Consider the following 17,595-nt stretch of genomic DNA (forward strand, 5'->3'; position numbering starts at 1 on the left):
ATCTAATAGATGAATGTACCACTAGTAAACACATCACTATAGAACCTTACTTTTGATTAACAAACCCCATGTGTGTGGGTCCCCTGCCTTTTGAGAGGTTATGGAGAAAACCCTTTAGCAATTAAGGATTATCTATAGGCAGTAGGTGCACTGCAAGACCCTTCCAATAATCAGCAATCAGTGTCCAGTAGAGTCACATCCTGCTCCTATTAGCCAGTGAAGCCTCTGGACATAAGGGCCAGTTTAATGTTTAAATTAACAGAGCAATAGATGGTTGGAATGCAGAATAAGAGAGAACCCAGCTACCTACACTCCCAGGAACAGCAGGGAAAGGATCGCCCCTGCAGAGATGGGCAGAGGGGGAGGGAAGAAGATGCCAGCCTCTGACCCTGGCAGAAGCAGCAGATTAGATTCTAAACAGTTTGGAACCCGTTGAAATGACTGGTGTTATAAATATAGACCAGTACGATGCAAATATGAGTCACAATCCTTGTCAAAGAAACCTGAATTTCTAAAACAGAGTCTGAAATGACTTTGTTTCCCTCTTCCTCCATTTTGCTAATTTTCCAGTAGTTATTTGATATGGGTGCATTGCAATAAATGTGGATGAATGAGTATTGACATTTTCTTGTTGACCTTTATGAACATGACACATTGATTCTGTGAAATGAACAAAATGATTTAAATAGTCAGTGACAGCTGATGGAAAACTATCTCTGGGATTTCAGTTCTTGGATGGGCTTTAGGTGAGCCTACATATTTATCTAAATTACCTTTCAACATTCAGATTAAATTTGACAGGGATGTGGGATGATTTGACTCTTAGCGGAATTTAAAATTGTGGAGGTAGAAGAAAATAAAATGAATATATAATATTGCATTTGAATCTGAGTAATCAAAACTAAATGGATTTTAGTTACAAAGTAATGGAAAGTTTTGTAAAAACTGAGATCTGTTAGTGTGAAATAGTTTGAAAATAACTAACTAGACCTACTAGGAATATGGTTTGAGCAACAAAACCTAACGGTAGTTTTTAACTCAACAGTGTAAGACTGAGTGCAAGGTTCTACCCACTTGACTGGGATTGGAGCCCATGTTCATTATAACAGTGTCTGTCTGGTGTTGTTCAGGTCATTTGATTCTCCCCACATTACGAACTGGACCCTCACAATTGGAGGCTGATCACAACCTCCTCAGACTTTATAGGGAGGACATTGGTTACTTCCATCTGTCTCCTGAGGTCAGATATAGCTTCTCTCAGAAGTATGTATTAGTAAATGACACAATTAGTAGAAGTCCAAAGCCAAGTAAAGATTTCTTAAGTATAATCAGCTGTTGTTGGTAAACTGCAGTAACAGAGGAAAGCATAATATAAAGGTAGTGACAAAAGCTGCTTTAAACTATAGCCAAATATATTGCTTCAGAAGCAATACCCATATGTTAGAGTATTGAAAATATTATCTATGGTTCAGCAAAAAACTTAATTTGTCTGACCCAAAGTTCAAAGGTTGTCTTAGGTCAGTATCCTAGAGAGGTGTAAAACATATCCCAGAACAATATGTTCATCAATCCTCATTCAGTTTACAGAGAGTATACTTTTATTCTCCCAAAGACCAGCTTTATATTTGAGGGTCTGATGAGAACACTTGATAAAACCGCTGTCAAGTGATTACATTTCTCTTCCAACTCTGAAATGCACAAATGTGAGGCCATTGTCTCTTCATGTACCTCTTTAGTATGGAATTAATTATTCCCCATCTTCCTTCTCATCTTTGAAAAGGTTCATTGTCAATGCTTATACTTTCTTCCAGTCAGACTCTTGAGAACACCAACTTCTTACGCATTGCGGGTTAATATTTTCCTTTCTGGAGCTAGCAGATGTAAACTCCTTGTGCAGTACTTCATTATCACACAAAGGGAGAAAGGTGCTTTACATGTGGCATGACTCAGGATATAGAAACATATCAATTTAAATATGCAAGACCAATTATTTAAATGAACTCATATCAGACCTGCTAGATGTAGTCTGTCACATGTCATTAATCATACATTCTCCAGATTTAACAAATCTAGTTTACAATAATTTTGTTCCTTTGTGATTTCACCAATCTACTTTAGTTTTCCATGCATCTTACTCAGAAACCATGAAGCCCAGGTTTCAGTCTGTTACTCAGTTCTGCTTTAATGTCAATTATGTAGCTATTTAAGAATGACAATCTAGTGGTAAATTGTTAGTTCATTCAGAAAGAAATCCTGATTAGCTGGCATCGTAGCTCTTTCTTTCATATTAAAATTTACCCCCTACACTTACTTATTTTGAAAATTCAGATTTTTTTTAAAAAAAATCTGTTTCTGTCCATTGGCCTCACAGAGTTTGATTAGAAATGCACACCTAAATTTATGAAGCCAATGGGCTACCAAACAGCCACAAATACTTAATCTATAGTATCCATCAGCACATATGTGAAATTGACTTGGTGGTTCCGTTGTGTTTTATGTTGCCACTAATGCCTCCGAGAAAATAACTGCTCCTGTTCAGACACAAGGACCTGTTCATTAATTTAATAATATTTTTCAGTTTTATAGCACCTTTTAGGATTGCAAAATGCTATACAAGCATTAACAGCCTGATCTATAAAAGAGGTGCATGCTGACTTCTCTCATTAACTTCAGTAAGAACTGTTGGTGCTCAGGCCCTCTGAAAATCAAGCTGTCAATTTTATTTCTCTGACGACATTGTAAAATAGATGTAATGTTGCTGAAAGGTAAACTGCATTTTTGAAAAATTAAGTGACTTGCCAAAGTCATGTGATGAGTCAGCAACCAATCCAAAAACAGAACCCAGATCTGTAGCGCCAGACATTGTCTCGGTAGATTGCAGCCTGACCTAAATGGATTTTAGGATACAAATGGTCAATTTTTTCGCTTCTGTTTTAAAGCACTCTCTTGGCTGATAGTGGCATAACACCTTTCTTTCCTTCTGAAGAAAGCTGTGAGGTTAGATGAAGATCGCTCTAGTAACATTTAACTTCAGATTGCTGGCTCCATTTTAAAGCAGGGTGCATCTTCCATGTAGATGTGTGCTTGAATTATGTTTCTTGTTCTTCTGATTTTAGAAGCATAGGAATGGAAGGGACCTTGAGAGGTCATCTAGTCCAGTCCCCTGCACTCATGGCAAGACTAAGTGTTATCTAGACCATCCCTGACAAGTGTTTTGTCTAACCTGCTCTTAAAAATCTCCAATGATGGAGATTCCACAACTTCCCTAGGCAATTTATTCCAGTGCTTAACCACCCTGACAGGAAGTTTTCTTAATGTCCAACCTAAACCTCCCTTGCTTCAATTTAAGTCCATTGCTTCTTGTCCTATCCTCAGAGGTTAAGAAGAACAATTTTTCTCTCTCCTCCTTGTAACCACCTTTTATGTACTTGAAAACTGTTATCATGTCCCCTCTGTCTTCTCTTTTCCAGACTAAACAAACCCAATTTTTTTCAATCTTCCCTCATAGGTCGTGTTTTCTAGCCCTTTAATCATTTTGTTGTTCTTCTCTGGACTTTCTCCAGTTTGTCCACATCTTTCCTGAAATGTGGCACCCAGAACTGGACACAATACTCCAGTTGGGGCCTAATCAGCGTGGAGTAGAGCAGAAGAATTACTTCTTGTGTCTTGCTTACAACACTCCTGCTAATACAGCCCAGAATTATGTTCACTTTTTTTGCAACAGTGTTACACTCTTGGCTCTCATTTACCTTGGTCCACTATGACCCCAAGATCCCTTTCCACAGTACTCCTTCCTAGGCAGTCATTCCCCATTTTGTATGTGTGCAACTGATTTGTTCTTTCCTAAGTGGAGTACTTTGCATTTGTCCTTATTGAATTTCATCCTGTTTACTTCAGACCATTTCTCCAGTTTGTCCAGATCATTTTGAATTTTAATCCTGTCCTCCAAAGCACTTTTGCAACCTGACCCAGCTTGGAGACCAGGAAGGGATTGGGTGCACTGCCACGTGGCGGGGAACTGCCACATAGGGGCGGGGTTTTGATCCTGGAAACAGCAAGATGAAGTCGTGTCTGCGCAGTGTGGCTATGTGTGCCGGAAGATGGTGCTTATCAAGGGAATTGTGAGTCGGGGGCTGGGGAGCGCTGGGTGGGGAGAGTGGGGCAAGCCCCCGACCCAACTCCATGGCGGGAGCTCGAGGGCCAGATAAAAATGTCTGATGGGCTGAATGAGGCCATAGTTTGCCCACCCGTGCTCTAGCTAGTTTGATCCCGTTTTGTGCCTTGGCATTTCTAATTTTGTCCCTACATACTTCTGTTATTTGTTTATATTCATCCTTTGTAATTTGACCTAGTTTCCACTTTTTGTAGGATTCTTTTTTGAATTTTAGATCATTGAAGATCTCCTGGTTAAGCGGACCTCTGGTTTACAACAGCACAAAGAGAAACAGTTTAGACTATTGCTTTTCTTGCAGTGTATTTTAAAGTTTTAGGATGAATTATAAATAAAATACGTAATTCACAAAAATAAGAATAGCCTTATTTTCAGGGTAAACATGCTTTCAGAAGTTCCAGTTAAGCACTTTTAAAAATTGTCCAAAATACATAAGAGTCCTGAGTCACTTAGGCCTTTTTGAAAGGTTTACCTGCAGTATCCATAAGATAAAAGATGTGCACCTTGACTAACATGAAAATATATGCTTAACTGGGATTAGTTAGCCAGGCTTTACCCATGACCAGCTGATACAGTGTTGAATATGATTTGTCACTCTTTATAATAATAGCAAAGTTGTGGCCAGTGTCATGGTAGGTAAGGTTTTGTTCTAACTTGGTGTAATTGTCTAGTGAAGACAGGCCAATAAAGGGTGATATTCAGCTCAGGTCCTACACAAGTCCTACTTATGTCCACAAAGTAGGACTTGTGACCATTTACAGTAGAGTGGAATTTAGGCCTGTGGTGTTCAGTAGTTACCTTTTATAATCACATAGCTAAGTCTGCCAAATATACAACAGATGTGTTAAAAGTAGTGTGTGGGAAGGACAGAGCAAAAGATAGCTGAGGATTTGCTGGAGGCAAGAGATCTACATGAGATTTACTTTTGGATTCCTGTGAATACATTAGAAAGTCATCTTCAGGACATATTGGATGCCAAGCATAGGGCTGGTTTCAGAGTGGTAGCCGTGTTAGTCTGTATCAGCAAAAAGAACGAGGAGTACTTGTGACACCTTAGAGACTAACAAATGTATTTGAGCATAAACTTTTGTGGGCTAAAACCCACTTCATCGGATGCACGTAGTGGAAAATACAGTAGGAAGATATAAATAGATAGATATACACAGAGAACATGAACAAATGGGCGTTGCCATACCGACTATAACGAGAGTAATCAGTTAAGGTAAGCTATTATCATCAGGAGGGAAAAAAAACTTTTGTAGTCATAATCAGGATGGCCCATTTTCAACAGTTGACAAGAAGGTGTGAGTAACAGTAGGGAGAAAAAATAAGCATGGGGAAATAGTTTCTTTGTGTAATGACCCATCCACTCCCAATCTTTATTCAAGCCTAATTTAATGGTGTCCAGTTTGCAAATTAGTTCCAATTCAGCAGTTTCTCGTTGGAGTCTGTTGTTGAAGTTTTTTTGTTGTAGTATTGCAACGTTTAGGTCTGTAATCGAGTGACCAGGGAGATTGAAGTGTTCTCTGACTGGTTTTTGAATATTGTAATTCTTGACGTCTGATTTGTGTCCATTTATTCTTTTACGTAGAGACTGTCTGGTTTGGCCAATGTACATGGCAGAGGGGCATTGCTGGCACATGATGGCATATATCACATTGATAGATGTGCAGGTGAACGAGTCTCTGATAATATGGCTGATGTGATTAGGTCCTATGATGGTGTCCCGTGAATAGATAAGTGGACAGAGTTGGCAACGGGTTTTGTTGCAAGGATAGGTTCCTTGGTTAGTGTTTTTGTTGTGTGGTGTGTGTGGTTGCTGGTGAATATTTGCTTCAGGTTGGGGGCTGTCTGTAAGCAAGGACTGGCCTCTCTCCCAAGATCTGTGAGAGTGAGGAATCGTCCTTCAGGATAGGTTGTAGATCTTTGATGATGCGCTGGAGAGGTTTTAGTTGGGGGCTGAAGGTGACGGCTGGGATTACAGATAATACCCATTAGAACTTTGGCCATCTCTGACCAACTCTGACTATCTCCTATTAAAAGCATATGGAGGAGAAGTTACAGCTTGTCTAAACTGATATTAAGCAGTGATATCCAGATTGTCCTCTGACATTTTTTTGTTTTAAGACTTAGAGGTATTTACTCTTTAACTAGGTCATAAAAACAATTTTGAGTAAGAGCATTCCTCATAGCTAAATGTAATAGTACAAAATTTGCATGTTCCAAAGGATTAAATGTGATTAACTACAGCCAAATGGTATATATGTATTGATGAATTGAGAAAAGATTACAGCACAGATGGTAGAAAGACAGTGTAATTGAATGGGATATTGTCTTTATTTGTGCATTTATAATTACTGTGCTTTGGAAACATGCTTGATGTCTGTTTTCTACTTTCACTAAGTTTGCAACAAGTCATATGCATTTCTTTGTGTGTGTGTGTCATATTTCCCCTCTCTCTTTTTTTCATCTCAATACATACTAATATATGCCAGTGAATATATTTTTGAAATACATAATTGTTAGCTTGCTCACTCACCTACTTCATACCATTATGCAAACCTGTGTTTCAGTCCTTGTCCTAGCAGGGTCAGAGAGCACTTCTGAGGTGGTGGTTATAGCTGAGCTGTTTAACTTCTGAAGAGGAGCTTCTTTCTCTTCTTAATTAGCTTGCTTTTTTCTGTCAATCCCTTGCCATTGGTTTCTGTGCCACTATAATTTGGGCACAGTATTGTCCCATCACCACAGGTTATGTACTATAAATTTGGGCGGGGGAAACTAACTAATTTTTCACAGAAAGATGGAATTCATTAGATCAGGGGTGGGCAAACGTTTTGGCCTGAGGGCCACATCAGGGTTCTGAAACTGTGTGGAGGGCCTGGTAGGGAAAACTCTGCTTCCTCAAACAGCCTGGCCCCCGCCCCCTATCTGCCCCCTCCCGCTTCCTGCCCCCCTCAGAACACCCCAAGCCCTGTCCACAGCCCACTCCCTATCCAACCCCCCCCTCAAGCCCCATCCCCATTAAACCCCCCCTGCTCCCTGTCCCCTGACTGCCCCAACTCCTATCCACACCCCTGACAGGCCCCCCGGGACTCCCACACCTATCCAGCCCGACCTGTTCCCCATCCCCTGACTGCCTTCCCAGAACCTCTGCCCCATCCAACCGCTCTCTGTCCCCTGACTGCCCTCCTGGGATCCCCTGCCCCTTATCCAACGTCCCCTGCCCCCTTACCATGCCACTCAGAGCACCAGGACTGGCAGCCATGCCGCCGCGCAGTCTAGAGCACCAGGGCAGGCCTGCGGCTCTCACAGCCGCGCTGCCCAGCAGGACCTCGTAGCCCCACCGCCCAGAGCACTGGCAGCACGGTGAGCTGGGACTGTTGGGGGAGGGGGGACAGGAGGGTAGGGGCCGGGGGGGGGTAGCCTCCCCGGGCAGGAGCTCAAGGGCTGGGCAGGAGGGGCCGGCCCGCGGGTCACAGTTTGCTCACCTCTGCACTAGACTGTAAGCCACTGGGGCTAGAACTGTCCTTTATTATGTTTATACTGCACCTGGCAGAGTGGGCCCCAGCTTTTTTGCTGCTGCAGCAAATACAAATGTTGCTGTTAATAATATAGAAAAACTAAGAATAGCATTGTTCTGTACCAGCACTGTTTTTCTGAGTTGTCCTCATACAAAGCAAAGCAGCTGTTGATTGAGAAATCAGAAGATTTGGAAAAATAAGAAGTTAAGTATGATGGAAAAGATGCACAATCTTGGAGACTGAAGGAAAAACAGTGCTGTGGAAGCTGTGGCTTACATCTCAATTAATTGAGCAATATATAGAAGGAAGTGTGTAGGACAGTAAAATATATGTAAGGGGACTGTTGCGCCCTTACTAACATTCAGTGGGGGTGTTTTGGTTGGCCAACTGCCAGTACTAAAAAGGGAAAGGTCTATGGGAAATCAGGACCCTGAGACTGATAGTCCCCAGGAACAATGGGGAGAGGCCAATGCTCCAGGTCAGCCTGAATGACAGGGCGAGCAGGCTAATCAGAGAGTCAGGAGGCCAGCGAGGTCCTGTCCTCCATGTGAGCTGGATTTGCCTGGGTCAGACGGAGTGGGGCTGAGCTAAGGAGAAAGCAGGGGCCCAAGCTGAGCTGGGGAGCAGAGCTGTGCCAGATCCAGAGGGACCAGAAAAGCAGCCCAGAGAGAGCAGACCCTGTCCTGGGAGCAGAGCTGCAGCCCCAAAGCCAGAGGCACAGCCCAGAGAGAGCAGACTTGCCCTGGAAAGAAAGCTGCAGCAACCAGAGCCAGAGGGGCCAGAAAAGCAGCCCAGGAAGCAGGTCAGTGCTGGGAGCAGAGTCACAGAAGCAGCCTGCAGAGCAGACCTGTCCTGGGAGCAGAGCTGTAGCAACCAGAGACAGAGGGGCCAAAGAAGCAGCCCTGGGAGCTGGAGGCAGAGCAGCAGCAGCAATGCAGAGACAGAGTGGTGGAGCTGGGTGTGGTGAGCATCTGGGGAGAGCGAGGGGGACCCTGGGCAGAAGGCGCAGCACAGGGAGATGCCTCAGCCAAGAGGCTCTGCAGGCCAGGCTTGGATCGTAACCCCGACAGGCGGGGGTGACACTGGGAAGAAGAGTCCTACCACTTAGAGCCTGAGAGCATGTGGCCACCACCAGAGTTAGTGTCCAAACCACAGCATCCCTGCAGCACAGCCAGGGCCTGAGCAGGAGGCCTGGGACTTACAAGGAACAGACTGTGAACTGCCCTGATATTCCAGAGACACTGTTTGTGGTGTTCCCTGCCACAGAGCAGGTTGATGTGTTTCCTTTAACCTTTCCCATTTTTCCTTATTCTTTTTAAAATTTAATTGTTGATTAAATAACTTGCATTTGCTTTAACTTGTATGTAATGGTCAGTGGGTCAGAGAAGTGCCCAGTGCAGAGAGAGTACCCCGGAGTGGGGACACCCTAGCCCCTGTCCTAGGTGACCACAACAGGGTTGGGGGTCAAGACCCCCAGGAATCCTGGGCCCACCCTTGTTGGGGTTACGGGGACTCTGCCAGACAGGAGAGTGGAAGGGGAGTCCTCAAGGGCAGGGAGGTCACTCGGTAAAGGAAGTGGGAGCGAGGACTCAGATCCTTTCGCGAGCCCACTTCACCAGGGTAGTGCACCAGGAAAGTTTCCCACAATAGCGGGACTATTCCCCCGCTTACATATATACAGCTTGTGAAAGTCTTAGTAGCCAAGTAAGATATAGTACAGGGAAAAACATCGGAGCACATTAAGTGTAACATATTTTACTCAGACCTCAGAATGTTCTTTCTTCAGATGGCTACTAATGACTGACTGCAGTCAGGGCTGTCCTTAGGCATATGCAGAATATGCGGCTGCGAAGGGCACCTGAAAATTTGGGGCACCACCTCTTCCTATCCCTGTTCTGACCCTTCCTGCAGGCTCCCAGCTGGCTGCTGCAGCCTGGTGACTCTTACTCCTGAGGGGATCTAGTAACTTAAAAGTGAAAAAGCCTCCAGCCTGCCAGATCTATTAGCACAACACTGAAACTGTTAAAGTCAAGTGGTAATGAAGCCGTTTAACAGGCATTTGCCAATGCCCAGGTATATACTGTCAGTCTCTGAATTTACTGACAAAAGCTGTTGTGCATTACTGTAATATTTACTCAGAACATGTTCGTCTACAAGACCTTAGTTTAAAATTTGCTTTAAAAATATTTCATTAGTTAGTTGGTGAAAATCACATCTCTAAAAAATCCTTGCATAGATTTTTAGATGCACTATCATATTTAGCTTAAATGCTTGGATCTTCAGACATAGTTTTTTAAATAAATCCTTCAAAAGACCCCCTTTATCTAAAATACACATTTTAATTACTATAGGGGAAAAAAACTTGCTTCCAAAGTCGTCCTGTCCTTTCTGTCCATCCCTTTCTCCCTTCATCCCCCCTTCCCTCTCCCCCCCTCCCCCTGAAGACAGCCCTTAAAGGGACAACACCCCTTTCCTTCCAGATAGCTGGACAAAGAGTTTCCCTTTCTTTACTTCTGACTATCTGCTGAACTAGTTTTAAGAGAACCCTCCAGCAAAATCGGTACCTTAGTAAGATATAAAATCCTTTGTTATGCCTAAAATCTTTGGAAACATATTTTTTAAAGTTGGTGAAATTTCATAAACATATCTATTGCTATGGAGATCATATAAAAGTAAATTAGTGTTCCCTTTTTCTAAAAGCAATGAACATTGTTATGACTGTGACTGATTAATTTCAGTGAGTTAAATATGTAGTAATCTGAAATGATTACTTTATGAAGGCTTAAGAGTACATTTAAAATATAAAATCAGCTTAGAAATACTGATTAAGAAAATGTAAAACAGAGAAGAGCTGCATCGTGTAGTCCATAATATTTAATGTTGTATTCAGCAAGACAGCTGACTCACCCTTACTACAAAGTTTTTGCAAATAAATGTCTGACAAACTTCAGGGCATATCGAAAAACCTGTGACTGACATTTCTTATTCCCAAGTTTAGTGGTTTTAATTAGGTACCTTTTGCATGTCCATTCTGCATGAGGGAGAGGGTACGGGAGTGTCTGTGGGGAGCTGTGACTCTCCGCCACCGTGAAGCGGGCCGAGCGTCTCGCTATCCTTTGCTGCCTCGTCCCTCCTCCCGCCTGGGCTGAGAGCCCAGGCTGCCGTTCGCATAGGGGCACCATTTTAATAATACTACGTAGGGCCCCATAAATCCTAAGGACGGCCCTGACAGCAGTGAAGGTTTTTTATTCCAGCAGTTTGTTTGAATTTGCTCTTCTGATTAATCATCAGGCTGTTGCTGGGGATTTCTGCATTGTTTTGATTTCAGTCTCCTAAGGATACTAACATTTTAACTCTGTGTATTTTAGGTGTACCGTTGGAGAAATAACCGAGGCAATGAAGAACGTGTTTGGGGAGCACAGAGCCAGTGACCGAATGGTCAGCGGAGCTTACCGCCAGGAGTTTGGGGAGAGCGATGAAATTCTTCATGCTATCAATAGGTGAGAGTTCGCTGCTGGGTCAGGAAGAAGGAAATGACCTCATAGTTAATGTTAGACATTTGTGTTGCATGTGTGATCCTCTAGAATCCCTAGATGGTGCAGTCTATGTAATGAGACAGCATATCGTGAAGGCTCCATAATAGTGGACTCTGAGCATATTTGCAGAACAATGCAGGAATTTATATGTATGACTAAACATAAAAAACAGGTTTTTACAGGTTGTTCTTGCACCCACATTCACTCTCAATAATGTCTATAATGTTATAGGACCAAATTCTGCCTTTGGATACTTTCAGGCAGCTTTAGTTAAACTCAGTGGGAGTTGCACATTCATATCACCAAGAGCAGAATTTTACATGTCTTTGAGAAAAGATACCATTTGTGTCTTTTTCCAGTTTCTGGCGTTGTTGCTAGCATTTTAGGTGAGGTGATTGAGGTGCTCTATTAGGTGTTTCTGTAATATGAATTGATGATCTCCACTCAGAACTGCTGTAGACCCTGCACTTTACCTTAAGAGTTGCAAGATTCCTAAAAAGGAAACTCCTGATTGGGTCATGCTGGTGATCTCCACAGCATGACTTGAAGGTGGTATTGCTGCTGGATGGAAGCATCTCTTTTTAAAGGCAAAAAAAAAAAAAAAAAAGCACGAATTTACGTGTAGTGTTGTGTTTTTCAGTGGACGCAGCTACACTTTTTCCATACCTCCTTATGTATCTTGCCTACTGCTCATCTTTTCTGTACACGAACATCATGAGTATTATACATCTGTCACAGTTACAGGCATAGAGGCACCTCTGTCCCATTTATGGACTCTGAGTGCTCCTCCTCAGGTGTCAGATCTCATGCCTTTACCTGTCCCAGGGTGTAATTTTACAGTTCTCCCACTCTGAGAGCAAACCCTGGACTACAGTACCCTGTGTATCCACTGTGCTTATCCTGCAGGTCTGAGTTCAAGCACCTGCAGTTCTTCCCTTGGATAGTTGGTGCCCAGGAACAAAGCAGCCTTCTTAAAACTAAAGTCATTGTTCTGCAGGAGGAACAGAGCATTAGAGAGAGCAGGATTTTAAAACAACAAGCAATCTACATGCATGTCTATTTTACCTAAACTGTTACGAATCCCATGGTGGTAACTGAGGCGGGGCTTAACTTCTTCAGAAACCCCAGCAGGTGCATGTCTCTCAGCCTTGTTCCCTTGAGCAAATACCCCCTTGTCTTGAGAGAGAGAGAGAGAGAGAGAGAGAGTGTTCCTTTTGAAACCTGATGGAGTATTTTTGTTCTCCTGTGTTCCTGGCCTTTTCCTGTTCTGTCATTGTCTCTTAACAACAGTCAAGTGATTGATGATGGATGTCTTATCTTGAACCATTCTTTCCCTTCCTGCTTGTTTTTTTCCCAAGGAGCCCACACTTAAACTAAACCAATATATTCATGCAGCAAACAGCTTAAAAAACAGCAGTATTCATAAATTTTTACAGAGCTGCTCTAAATCTGTCACTTCATTATTAGTGGAATTAATATGATGACTCCTATTTAACAGAGCAGAGTAAAAGGATTAGCATCCTTATGCTTTAGAGACTGCAGTGGTAATAGATGGACAAAGTCATATTTATAGGCCACTTCACTTGTAATCTCTAGAACAGAGGTCTATATTGTGTGTGTGGTACTCAGGGTCTTTTGAAGTCAATGAAACTGCTCGTGCTTAAAGTTGGACATGCTTTATACATCAGCGCCCCAAATAGTACAAGATTTTTTTGCTTCATTAAGAGCAGCAAAGCAGGGTTGGGAATGAAAAAACAAATCTGCAAACTAAGCAACATTTTATTACTCAAAGCACTTTTATAAAGGGAACCTGTCATTGTCCATTCAAAGTGAAATACTAAAATGGTGAGCATGCTGCATGAACCAACCAAGTTGGTTGCTAGTGTAGTGTAAGGTGCAGGAGTTGCCACGAGTAGCCTGTCTTTTTTTTTTTTTTAAGACTCTTTTAATGAATGACAGTGACGTAGAAGAATAAAATCTCTTTTTTAAATAGAGTAAACAAGTTCATGGAGCGTGAAGGGCGCAGACCTCGTCTTCTTGTTGCCAAGATGGGTCAAGATGGCCATGATAGAGGAGCTAAGGTTATAGCTACAGGATTTGCAGACATTGGCTTTGACGTGGACATAGGCCCGCTCTTTCAGGTATTATTTAATCAAATCTGTCCCTTAAAGTGTATTTTGAATGCAGCTTTTTTCCCTGCAGTTCTTGTTCAGCAGTCACTTTAGCACGAATTGCTGTTTGTTGTTTAATTTCTCTCTTTAGACACCCCGTGAAGTGGCCCAGCAGGCTGTAGATGCTGATGTGCACTGTGTGGGTGTGAGCACATTAGCTGCAGGTCATAAAACTCTTGTTCCTGAACTCATCAAAGAGCTGAAGGCACTTGGCCGGCCTGACATTCTTGTCATGTGTGGAGGTGTCATCCCCCCTCAGGTACTGCTCTGCATCTGTTTCAGGAACAAATATACCTTACAGCGTAAGAACACTCAGTTTCAGCCTGCTCTGTTTTGTTAGCTATTTGCTATGCACTCTTAACATCATAGGGGAATTACAATGCTGAAGGCTTTCCTACACAAGAGTCAGTTAGGGTCAGTTTCAAGTTTCATGCTAGTCACAGAAAAAGGTTGCTGATGTCAATTTTCATGCAAGTTAAGCCCTGGGTTGTCACATGTAACTGTTCTGGCTTAACTTGTAACGCTCTGGCAGAATAAAGCATTAAGCTGCTTTTGTTCAGAAAACAACTAGCCGCATGGGGTTGTTTTCATATGGACTTTTCAACTGTTTCCCGATTTTTAAAAATTAGAATTATTCAGTTCAGCACTGAAAGCTGTTGCACTTTGTAAATCAGGCAACTGGGCTTACTATATATTTGATGTATGCTCCCAACTCAGTTCTCCCCTAAAGGATTTGGAATTTTGTTCTGCTCAGAAAAAATAAAGGTTCACCAGTTACACGTACCAGACACAGGTGTTAAATGAACCGTGTAGAGTAGTTTCCTTTTTCCGTGACTGACTTATGTAGGGGCAGATGCTGCTGTACTGCCAAGTGCAAATGTTTCCACTAGATGGGCCTATTCTTTAGTCCTCCTAAGCAGCAGTACTTCACTCATATATAAGCCAGAAGCTATGGTGGAGGAGCAAGAGTCGCTTTCCAAAACTGCGTGCACTACAAGTAGAAGCAGGAATGATCTATTCAGCCTGTTACTTCAAGAGTAGAGGGGAATCTTCAGAATAATATTATTTTGTTTATAGTACCTTTCTTCCCAAAGGAATGTAAAGCACTTTGCTAATTAAAGGCCAGATCTTGTCTTAGAATACTTTATTATTTGTATTGTGTGTAGCACCTAGGAACCCCGGTCAGAGACCAGGACCCCACTGCGTGAGGCACTATACTAACACAGATACACAGCCCATAGTCTTACTGGTTCTCTGTACTTGGCCATCCCTCCACTCCACCGGTGCTCCCGAGGTTGTTCACCATTTTTCAGATTCCCACACAATCACTTCTATGCCTTCTGCCACGAAGCCCTCTAATGCCTGGTTTAACCCACCTGAGCTCCTCTAAGCCCCTTTCCTGTTCACATTTAAGTCCCTTTAGGAACCTCTTCTATGCTGCCTGAAATGAATCAAGTTGACCAGTATATAAATTACATATTGTTCTCTTTCCCCTGATTTCTCTCACTCCTTTGTCCTTAGATTGTGAACTCGTTGGAGTAAGGACTGTGCTTAAGCATTTGGGAAACTCGTAACATAGATTGGGTGCTACCACAGAAAATTAATGATAATTTGCATATTTTGATAATTATTTAATAATAATTAAATGCAGCCAGCTCTTGGGTGAAACATAGCTTCTGTTAACCTTACACAGCTACACCACACACCAGTTTAGATGGAGAAGTGAGAGAATATCGGAGCCGCTTTCCGTGTCCCTTTGAAAATGTCAGGGAATCTGACATTAAACTGACAGAACCCTTACAGTGAAATTGTTCAGAATTTATGTTGTATGTTTGAGCTTTTATTCTGCCGTTCCCAGTGAATGCTGCCTGTTTCTGGGAGCAGTTGCAAGCCTTCAATCTTAGTGCTCTTTGGAGAATTACTCATAGATGCTGTAAGGGTATAAAGAAAAGGAGCACTTGTGGCACCTTAGAGACTAACAAATTTATTTGAGCATAAGCTTTCATGAACTACAGCTCACTTCATCGGATGCATTCTGAAACCTGTAAGGATATAGTTCATGTTCCAGTATTTAACTATTTAAATCTCCTTCTGAACAGGATTATGATTTCCTCTATGACTCTGGTGTCTCCAGTGTGTTTGGTCCTGGGACTCGGATTCCAAAGGCAGCTGTACAGGTGCTTGACGATATTGAGAAGTGCCTGGATAAGAGGCAGCAATCAATGTAACACTGAAACATCACGCCACAAAATCAGCCTTATAATAACCATTTACAGTACATGATCAATCATCAGCTAGGAAGAGCTAGCCATGTAGCTTTGGTTACAATGCCTGGTGCCTTGTGTGCTTTCTAAGAAAGCTGTAATTTCTCAGTCATGTTCTATCTGTGAGGAATATTTCGTATGACTGTATTTAAAAATTGTCTCTAAAAGTACAAGGGAGTTCAGTAAAGGTATTCAGATTGCTTCAAGAATTTAGCTAAATAAAATATCTATTCTAATATTTTGTGTCGGGGTTGCTTGATTTTTACTCCACTACCCTAATTGGTCTGTTTTACATGTACATTTTTTTGTTTGTTTTTTGTCATATATTTGGCAGATGCTTTAGGCCCAGAGACCTTCAGGTAAAACCACCTGTGTTCAGCATAGAGGTGGTCAAATCCAGTAGAGTTAGTGGCATTTGGATGTTAATGCAGTAAAGTCTAAGGAGCAAATCTTTGTCTGATTTTCCTTTAGTTGGAAAAGTATACGAAAATAAACTGCAAATACAGACACTGTACTGTGTGGCTATGTCATAAGGAGCAGGTCCTGCACTGCCTCCTCTAGGGACATGGAAACACCTAAATGCAGCAGAGAACCAGTGTAGTCCCACCGTGCTTAGGGAGGCCAGAACGAAGATGGGGTTGCACGGCTCTGCTCCAGCCTCCAGTTCCAACCTCTGCTCCACAAACGATGCCAGCCTCCAGGTCCTTTCAGTTCTTCCATACATGCGTGGGTACCTCTTTCTAGTGTTGCCCTGCCTTCCCCATACTATCCTGTGAAGCCACCCCCTTCTCCTCAGGCAAATCCCTCCTGAAACCTCACTTCTGTCTCCTCTGCAAGAAAGGAGTTAATCTGAGATATTTTAAAAGTTTACAAATGAACACTGACTTAATACAGCATTGAACCTTCACTATGCAGAAGAAAAATGCTGCTTTTAACCATCTGAATTTAAATGAAACAAGCACAGAAACAGTTTCTGAACCTTGTCAAATCTTTTTTTAAAAACTTTCCCTTCATTTTTTTAGTCATTTACATCTAACACAGTACTGAACTATATTTGTTTTGGTTTTTTGTCTCTGCTGCTGCTTGATCGGGTACATCCAGTTCCAAATGAGGTGTGTGGTTGACTGATCAGTTCATAACTTTGGGTTCATAACTCTGAGATTCTACTGTAGAATCATAGAAGATTAGAGTTGGAAGAGACCTCAGGAGGTCATCTAGTCCAATCCCCTGCTCAAAGCAGGACCAACCCCAACTAAATCATCCTAGCCAGGGCTTTGTCAAACCGGGCCTTAAAAACCTCTAAGAATGGAGATTCTACCACCTCCCTAGGTAACCCAGTCCAGTGCTTCACCACCCTCCTAATGAAACAGTTTTTTTTAATATCCAACCTAGACCTCCCCCCACTGCGACTAGAGACCATTCCTCCTTGTTTTGTCATCTGCCACCACTGAGAACAGCCTAGCTCCATGCTCTTTGGAACCCCCCTTCAGGTAGTTGAAGGCTGCTATCAAATCTCCCCCCACGCCCCAACTCTTCTTTTCCGCAGACTAAATAAGCCCAGTTCCCTCAGCCTCTTCGGGTAAGTCATGTGCCCCATCCCCCTAATCATTTTCGTTGCCCTCCACTGGACACTCTCCCATTTGTCCACATCCTTTCTGTAATGGGGGGCCCAAAACTGGACACAATACTCCAGATGTGGCGTCACCAGTGCCAAGCAGAGGGGAATAACCACTTCCCTCTATCTGCTGGCAATGCTCCTACTAATGCAGTCCAGTATGCCATTAGCCTTCTTGGCAACAAGAGCACACCGATGACTCATATCCAGCTGCTTCTTCAAGTAGTGTCCCTATGGGTGCTCCACTTTAGAGGTGCAGGGGCACACAGACACCTAATCTGAGATTTTTAGTAGCGGTGTCTTGTTGAGCCCGTGCA

At 42.7% G+C, this 17,595-nt stretch overlaps 1 protein-coding gene across 1 annotated transcript in view; it reads left to right on the forward strand.

Moving 5' to 3' along the window:
- The window catches only part of MMUT (methylmalonyl-CoA mutase), a 35,212-nt gene extending 19,311 nt beyond the window's left edge, over positions 1-15,901 (forward strand). The window contains exons 10-13 of the mRNA XM_084622362.1: positions 11,061-11,192; positions 13,222-13,369; positions 13,491-13,658; positions 15,499-15,901. Coding sequence (XP_084478488.1) covers positions 11,061-11,192; positions 13,222-13,369; positions 13,491-13,658; positions 15,499-15,627 — 577 coding nt within the window. The 3' untranslated portion in view covers positions 15,628-15,901. The remainder of the gene's footprint in view (positions 1-11,060; positions 11,193-13,221; positions 13,370-13,490; positions 13,659-15,498) is intronic.
- The last annotated feature ends 1,694 nt before the right edge of the window (positions 15,902-17,595 follow it).

The sequence above is a fragment of the Lepidochelys olivacea genome (assembly GCF_965140295.1).
Source record: "Lepidochelys olivacea isolate rLepOli2 genome assembly, chromosome: 3".
Classification (NCBI taxonomy): domain Eukaryota; kingdom Metazoa; phylum Chordata; order Testudines; family Cheloniidae; genus Lepidochelys; species Lepidochelys olivacea.